The sequence below is a fragment of the Solanum dulcamara genome, chromosome 4 (genome assembly GCF_947179165.1).
Source record: "Solanum dulcamara chromosome 4, daSolDulc1.2, whole genome shotgun sequence".
Classification (NCBI taxonomy): domain Eukaryota; kingdom Viridiplantae; phylum Streptophyta; class Magnoliopsida; order Solanales; family Solanaceae; genus Solanum; species Solanum dulcamara.
Window position 1 is genome coordinate 6,063,389 of NC_077240.1, and position 8,915 is coordinate 6,072,303.

The 8,915-nt window shown below is 34.9% G+C and overlaps 1 protein-coding gene across 3 annotated transcripts; it reads right to left on the reverse strand.

Annotated features, from left to right (window-relative positions):
* Positions 1 to 2,996: 2,996 nt before the first annotated feature.
* Positions 2,997 to 7,724, reverse strand: LOC129885767 (uncharacterized). 3 transcript variants are annotated; one of them, XM_055960174.1, is made up of 3 exons: positions 7,546 to 7,724; positions 5,257 to 5,450; positions 2,997 to 5,086 (listed from the first exon to the last, which is right to left on the reverse strand). In XM_055960174.1, exons 2-3 carry the CDS (start codon positions 5,294 to 5,296, stop codon positions 3,216 to 3,218), a joined length of 1,911 nt encoding a protein of 636 aa, XP_055816149.1. In that variant the 5' UTR covers positions 5,297 to 5,450; positions 7,546 to 7,724; the 3' UTR covers positions 2,997 to 3,215. The 3 variants fall into 3 exon arrangements, with proteins under 3 accessions (XP_055816149.1, XP_055816147.1, XP_055816148.1); XM_055960172.1 differs by having other exon boundaries at positions 2,997 to 5,450; XM_055960173.1 differs by lacking the exon at positions 7,546 to 7,724 and adding an exon at positions 7,015 to 7,217 and having other exon boundaries at positions 2,997 to 5,450.
* Between the last annotated feature and the right edge of the window lie 1,191 nt (positions 7,725 to 8,915).

Sequence of the window (8,915 nt, forward strand, 5' to 3'; positions counted from 1 at the left end):
AAATGTTGATTAAGTGAAATATTTAAGAAAGAGATACATAATGATTTTAAAGTTTAGACAAATACTTTTAATTAATTTGACTAAGACTAAGAAATATTCTTTTTAGAATAATGACAAATAATAAGGAAGGGAAACAATAATAATTATCTCAAACAATTTGTGTGGGAAAAAATCCATCATTGCAAAGATTAATGAAAAGTGAACCAACGGTGCACTCAAGAGTCATTCTTATATATATTGTGTGTGTTAAAAAGAAAGAAAGAACCGTAATAGCGTTTGAAGTGATTGAATCTCTAGTTGTGAAGTGTGAACAAGTGATGACTACATTGTTGTGTCATTTCTTTGTGTTTTTTTATATGTATATATATACACACACTTTTTTCTTTGCTTAATGTGGATATATCATATATTTTTTGGAGGGGCACACTTTTTCTTTTCTTTTTTTTTTTGGTTTGTTTAGTGGCAAGAAGCAAACTCATCTTTATCCACGAAAGTTCATAATGTGATGTGCTTCACTTTTTGCCTAACTATATGGTCATCACTTCCATTCTTAAGATAACGAATTACTAATGGAGCTTTGGATTGGGATAATACAAAAAATCTGTGACAACTCCAATAATAGAAACTATACGATTAGATTGGATATGTCCCTTCATTTCAATTTATTTATTTGATTTTTAACTTGACATAAAGTTTAATTAAAGTAAAAAAAATAATTAAGAGTTTATAATTCTAAACTAAAGATATATACAATGTTCTAAAATATCTTTTATTTTATAATTTTAAACATGATACGTAGAAAGTTAAATTAAAAAATTATTCTAAATAAATAATATATTTTTAAAAATTAGAATTAAGAAAGAAGGTTATACCAATAAAATAAAAAGAGTGAGAATTGAAGGGTTCTTTGACGTGGAGGTCCAAAATATCATACTATTGTTGTGTGGGGTTGGAGGAAGAGAGCAGGACCTACTATTTGTGTTTTGGGGAATTGTGTTCTTTTTATTACGATTGACAAAGTTTTTTTTTTTAATACATTAGCATTTGGTTGATATTTGATCTCGATTAATTTGAATAGTATTAAAAAAATCTATTTTAAGGGGAAAGATACTCTATACTGATAGTGACTTTATTTTCAAGACTCTAATAACTTTATTTAAGAAGGGGAGGATTTTAATTATCACATCAAAATATTGTTTTTAGTATTTGAATTTTAAAGGTGAAGTAGAGACAAATGAAAGGAAAAAAAAAAAGAATAATTATAATAAGTTATAAGAATTTGTAGTGTGCATAGTGAGCCGTGTGGATAAAGCTAACTCTAGTTGGAACTGCAACTACCACTATCTTCATTTTATCTTCAGTACATCCACCAAATCGCACATAAATCATGGGCCATACCCACTTACCACTTGGGCTTTCTCTTTCGTGGGCTTATTATCCTGAGACTCAGACCCATCCAGTCAATTTTGAAATGGGCTTTGGGGTAGGCCTATTGATAAAAGTGAATGTATATCCATGTGATACAAGTGTACTGCATGTTGATAAAAGTGAATAAAATGTGATAGAACAATTCCTTGGCAAAGAGTCGTGTAAATACAAGATCATATAAATTACTAACATGAAAGTTCACACTATGTATTATGGACAAGTAGGGAGAGAAAACATTGATATACAAGCATCTAAAATTAATCCTCACTGTTCATAGAGAAATTATATTTTAAAAGCTAAATTTTAAGAGGTTTAAAATGTGTGATGTTCTAACTCACTGAGAACAAGACCTTAGATAGGAGATTATGGAGAACACGGATTAAGATAGAGGGTTAGTAGGTAGTTGAACGTTGTCTCGCTTTTTCTTACATACTAGTTAGTCGTAGTATTACTCTTGTAATTTCTTGTCCTTCAATTTCTATTACTACCTGTTGTTTCTTGTACTTTGATTATCGTAGTATTTTGTTGTGGTTATTGCTCCTTTTTTTCAGACTGCTTTTTCATGCTCTCTATAGTATTTTGCCGTGGCTTCTCCACTTTGTCATTTGTTTTTCAATCTGCTTTGAATTGTTTTTCCTTGAGTTGAGGATCTATTGGAAACAATCTCTCAACCTCCAAGGTAGAGGTAAGGTCTGTATATACTTTATCATCCTCAGACCCCACTATTCGTGGGATTACACTAGGTATGTTGTTGTAAAATGTGGTATGATATAAAATTCATGCCTTGTCTATGTAACATGTTAAATTTTTCCGGTCGTTTTAGGACAAAGATAATGAGTATTTCAGGGAGTGTGCCATCCACAGAAAGGCCACAAACTCTTCATTTTCTTAATTCCAGAGTTTAAATAGTCACTTTAGACCAAATAAACTTTAATATAGGAAGGCACTTGCATGAACACAGATATAAGATATGAGTCATATATATACTTTCTTATTGTATTATAATGTGGCGTGTGCTCTAGCTAAGAAAGCAAAATATTATTGTATTCCAGCAAGTGTGCCATCCACATAATGGCCACAAGCTCTTTCACTGAAGAATTCAAATGGAAGAATAAGAGTTAATTAATCAGGGAAGTTGTTGAATGATCCTCATGCAAAGAGTTTCCTATCATGACAAGGTTAAGTGGGATCTAATAAATTTGACTTGGATTCACGCCATATAGGACCCCATTCGGGGAAAACGCTCCCTACCAAGGATTTTTTTCATACCCAGGTGTGAACCTAAGACCTCTAGCCAGATGCTTACTCAATATATTAGAACATTATATTAGTAGGATTGAGTCATAAAATAGCCCTGGCAAATAAAAGGAACCAGAAAAAACCAAGTAGGAAAAGTATTACATCAAACAACAACGTAGTGCAGCATTTCCCAATTTTAACAACTTCCGTAATGAATTTAAAACTTCATGGATTCACATTTCTTATTTCACTGTAATACAAGGCATAATTACATTACATCAGCTGATCTGCCAAGAAAGTTACTATTAGAAACTAACCAAGAAAAACTGTCCACCAAATAAAGATTTTATTAAGAGAGATTTTGAAGGCAAAATAAGGAATATGACAAATGACAATTACAATATCATATCCTAAGTATTTAATAGAGAGGAGTCTCACATAGCTGATACAAACATTTATACACAGTTCCAAAGAAAAAAACTGAATACTAGTTCGCGAGAGTACAAATCACATAATTTATTGTCTTCCCAGAGCAGAGTGAACAGCTTTCACATTATTGCATTTTTCAGGTTTCCCCCAAGCAAAGTCATTAGGCCGCCACCATGAACTCTGCCCTCTGGAACAACAAACTCAAAGTTGTTGTTTGTGTTGCTTCTTCCTATTCCAAGTTTGGTGCTTCTGTCATCAGGCTTCTCTGAACAATTTAGTGAGGCCTTCATTGACAAGGGTACCAATACCTGTGGTGGTATAAGTAGCTGCCGTTCAGCTGGCTTATCGAGTAAATGAATCGAATCTGAGACCATGCTCACCATAGACGAAGAACGATTGTTCTCAAAAGTGCTCTTTACAGGGGAGGCGGCAGGGACCAGTCCATGGAAAAGTCCTGGTCCAATCATGCCTCCTTTATTCGTATTCCTCCCATGTAACAAGCTGCTGTGAGCAGCACATAGACCTCCTCTGCCCCTAGCAAACTTCTCGCATTTCCCCTCTCCCCAGCTGCAACGCTTACCACCACCATGAGCCTTGCAAAAGTCAGTGCTACCTTGAGCACTCTTTTCACAGTTTTCAAACTTGCAGCGTTTTCCTCCTCCATGCCTGACACAACAATCAGTACGCCCTCGAGCACTCTTGGTGCATCCTGGAACAGAACACCTCTTCCCACCACCATGGGCAACACAAAAGTTTGTGCCTCCATGTACACTTTTGGGGCAGATACCACCACCATCAAAGAGACAGCGCTTTCCACCACCATGTGCTTTGCAAAGAGGCGTACTCCCTTCAGCTCCTTTGGTGCAGCCAGCAAAGATGCAACGCTTTCCACCACCATGTGCTTTGCAGAACAAAGTGCTCCCTTGTGCACCCTTTGTACAACTAGGGAATTGGCAACGGCGTCCACCACCATGTGAAATGCACAAGCCAACTTTTCCCTCAGCACTACGAGTGCATCCTTCCACATTGCACCTCTTTCCTCCACCATGCTTGATGCAAAGGCCTGACTTGCCACGTGCTGCTCTAGTGCAACCTTCAGGAAAGCTACAACGCCTTCCACCACCATGTGCTATGCAGTAGTCAGTCTTACCTTCTGCACTTTTAGTGCATCCCAGGTGCTCGCACCTCTTCCCTCCTCCATGGGCCTTGCAGTATGCAGTCCTACTCTCAGAACCTTTGTTGCATCCAGGTTTCTGGCATCTCTGTCCCCCGCCATGCCCAATGCAAAGACCTGTTGCTCCTCGAGCTCCTTTGGAGCACCCTGGAAACTTGCATCTCTTGGGATTGTTTATCTTGCGTGAGGATGTAGCCATTGTCGTAGGTTCAGAGAGGTTACTCATTGAATAGTCAGAGATACAAGAAGGTTCAGAGCTCAGCTCAGGGAGATGAAAATGGGATTTTGCACCCAGTTCTGAAACTTCCTTATTTTGGAAGGATAGTCGGCTGTTCTCAATTCTTGGAGCCAGAAGAAGTGAAGGCATGTACCCACCTGACTTCTTGGCAGATGTGGAACCTTCATCCAGGATAGGGATAGTTGGTCTTTTACCATCCGAAGATAGCTGATCGATATGATGAGGTGCACCAGCAGTACTCTGAGTGATAGCCGAAAAATCAAGTGCATTGGAAATTTCATCGGTGCTCCCTGAGAGGCCAAGTTTGAGGATAGAATCACTCTCAGATAATAGCCCCTGATTCAACAATGCTGTAAATCCTTTATTTTTATTAGATCCACCAGGGTAATAATCGTCAGAACATATAGTAGGTGTTGGCCCCAAACCAAGCACCAGTTTACACCCGTCATCAACAGCATTCTGTTGTATAATATGGCTTCCGCTGTTGGTTCCACTGCCTCCAAATCTGACACACTCATTTCCTCCATAACCAAAGCAATCTAATCTTAATGTTGTATCACTCCTTGTGAGCTCAACATCTGGAACACGGTACATATTGTTCTTATTAGGATCAATGGATGTTATCATACTACACTAGGAAAACATTGACCCGAAAAATAAAACGAACTAAATAATCTTATCACATATTAATAGAGAAACTCATAAATCAAAACAAAGCAAGTGAGTAAACTAAGTCCTAATGAGCTACCTCCTCCACTCACAAACCCTGATGTGTCTGCTCGATCCATATTATCTAATCTTGTAGAGGGGCATCAAGGGTTGTCTAATGCTCTTATATGGTAAATAAGACCAAAGCAGGTTTCAGGATTAGAAACTGATGACAGAAGATACCGAAAGTGAATAGCAGATCATGTCTCTCAGTAGAAATCTTAGTTTAATAACCTGAAAAACAACAACAGAAAATGCCATGTCAGAATTCCTCAATGGCTAAGAATATGGGAGACGGGAAGGCTCTTTTTGGCTCAAGCATACTCTTAACAATCACAAGCAATATCAACACCACCATGAAGATGCATAAAAGGTCTAAAGCAAAAAAGACAGAAGGCAGTCTATCTGAATTATCTCCTTCTCTTTATTTAACATACCAAGACTAGTTGCATCCTACATAAATTAACAAATAAAAAAAGCTCAGTTTGACCTTCAAAAGATCAATGAGAGGAAAAATTTTCGACTGAGGAAATTGGTTGTAATGTGTGTGAAAAGAAAGGGAAAGAGAAACAGAATCATTCAAGAAACAACGGGAAAATAGAGATAGAGAAGGATGATTTTTAGAAAATCAGATAACAAGTACTAGCATTATAAAAAAGGTCATTTGCATAATTTTTAATGGCATAGAAACATATTCTGAATACGTTATATCACAAATGGAGGGCCCTAATCTACTTATTGGGAAGTCATCATGTAAGACATTAGGTGCTCCTTTTTTCCAAGTGAAATTCTAATTTCTCATACCTTTTGAGTGTGTAAAATTAAGATCACTACACTGGAGAGGTGAGGGAGAAGCTTCAAATGAATAATATCCAGAGAAAAATAGTTTAAGAATCGGAACCAAAGATAAATCTAAAAAACTATTATACGACAAGCATGCATACATGTCAATATCCAAGTTATCTGGGCATTGGCAATTGACCTAAAATTATCAATACTAAGAAAACAAGAAGGCTGCACTTAATTCAACCTACCCCATAAATCAGCAAAGGTTGGGCAACAATTTTAAGGAACCATATATTGATTTAATGATGTCAAAAGGTCCAATTATAGCTGTTAAGATGAGTGTTAAATGCCGATTTATTGAATTATAATCAAGATTTCTAAAAATATAGCACATAACAAGTATGATACATGTCATGCTATCCGTGCTGTTGTAACTGAGGTAAAATCATACGTACTGGAAATGGTATGAGATGACTACACTTAATCTGACTATTTCCACAACTCTGTAATATTGAACAAAAAAAGTTGAGGATCATCAGAGGTATTTAATAGTCTTAAGAAGTGTGTTAAGGTAACCATTTTCTTCTATTGTTTTAATCAATAACCTATTTCTCAGCACTGGCATCAATCCTTCTATGTTATGCCTGTTAAAGATCTTAGAAAACAAGATTTAAATCATCACAGAAAAAAGATCCTCCAAACCCCGGTTTATGTTGTCCTTATGGCCTCTTTACATTTTCTTGTTTCCTTTTTTCCAGTTTACTCAAACCTTATATACGCGTTGAGAAATCTACTAAATATGTACAAATACTAAATTTGGAACCTATTAACTCGGATAGTCAGTTGATTCAGTGGAATCTCGAGCCCATAAGGTTCAAATCTTGAATCCGTCTCTGCTTTGGGTTGACCTACCTTTAACTTCAAAAACTAGCAACCTCATACTTTCCTATTTCTAACCCAACAACAACAAACCTAGAGTAATCCCGGAAGATAGAGTGTATACAGAACTTACCCATACTTTCCTATTTCTAAAGTATTCAAGAATCATTCTTGAAACTCCCTGTATGACCCTGTTAAAAAACAAATTATGCTAAACTGGAAACTGCCTAAAACAAATCCAAATATAAAACGGGATCTATAGCAGAAATTCCAAAAAGATTTGAAAAACAACCAAAAAAAAACATGAGATTCAAAACTTTGGCGAAAGACTAACAACACAATTATGTTAAGAAAACAAGTAGTTTTAACAAGACACACCCAAAAAAAAAAAGAAAAAAAAAGCCTATCCAATTAAATAGTTTTAGGATTAACTACACAGCAAAAGAAACACCAAATCTTTAGTAATTAGGAGAAAAATAAAATAATTTGTTGTTCTAGTTCTAGTAAAAACGCAAAAACCAGGAAACTTCAGCTTTATCTGAGAGAAAAATGAGAAAAGAGCATTGATGAGTAAAATCAAAATAGAATTATGAAGAGAAGAAAAGAAATTAACGGAAGAAAGAGGAAATTGAAAGAATGAAAAATAAAGAAATCAAGAAAATACCCAGAATTTCAAGAATCGAATTGAAGGAAGCCACACGAATTTTGTATTCTTCTTCTTCTAGAAGTAGAAAGAGAAACTGAACCTTTGTTATGCTCCCACAAAGTGGAGTAAAAACAAAAAATAACAAGGACAAGAGAGAGAAAAAACAATAATTAGGTGGTAATATGTTTTGATAAATAGAAGGAAATAAAATTCATACTCCATTCACCTCTTATTAATATTTGATCATCATCATCATCAAAGGCGTAAACCAATGGGATTCTTCTTCATTCAATTTTCCATTTTTGCCCCAGTCTATCAGGGGCCAAATATAAAATATTTATTGTTCTAAAATATTTAAAAAATACCTTAAAAATAATGAAATTGGTATTTTTAATGGAAGTAGAGAAAATAAATCTCATCAAATTTATTGTCTCTTACCTCCGAATCCCCACTCCTTGTTCCATCTCGCCTCTTTACAGTGTATTTTGCTAGATAACATATAAATTCTTTTGAAATAATATTTTCTTGCTTGCTTATTAAATATTTTTTAAAAATTAACTTATTTTCTAAGAAAATATTTCTTTATGAAATAATTTTTCCCAAAGAACAATTTCCTTCGTGCCACACAAGTTTCTAAGATTTCACTTATTATTTGGAATAAAAAGTTTTATTTAGGAGTCGAGAATTTCAACTATTTTTATTTTAGCATAATATATAAATGTATTTTTTAATTTGGTTTTAATTGATACTTACGTTCTTCAATTTTTGGTGTGCATAAATAGATATTTAAGTTTCTATAAAGTTAAATAATTAGACACACACATATTTTACATGATATCCAATATAGCACTTCGCATCCTATATTGCGTACTACGTGTATTATATCACGTAGAACATACGTGTTTATATATTCAATTTTATATAAATTTAAGTATTTATTTATATAGTATTAAAGTTGATCAGTATAAATATAAATTGAGATTCACTTAAAAAGACATATTTATTTATGAATTATGTTTATTTATTTATTTATTTAGATTGTGATCCCTTTACCGTCAATAGCACACCAACTGTATGGACGGTTTTAAGCTAACGGCCCATCGATATGAACGTTGCATGCTTTTATGTGACAGAGACATTGGTTTGATTTACCAATTTGTCCTCATTGAAGTTTACAAATGGACCAGACTATAAGGGTGGAACTGTCATTTGAATGAAACTTTTTAATTTGTAGGTCACATTCAGGTGACATAAGCAATGTCAGTGGAAATAAGTGGTCTATGTTAAATTGTCGTGTCATACCCCCTAACCCTTCCCCCCCACCCCCACAAACGTATTTGAGAACTTAACCGAAAAAATCTACAATGCAGTGGGTTGGCATAGTAGTA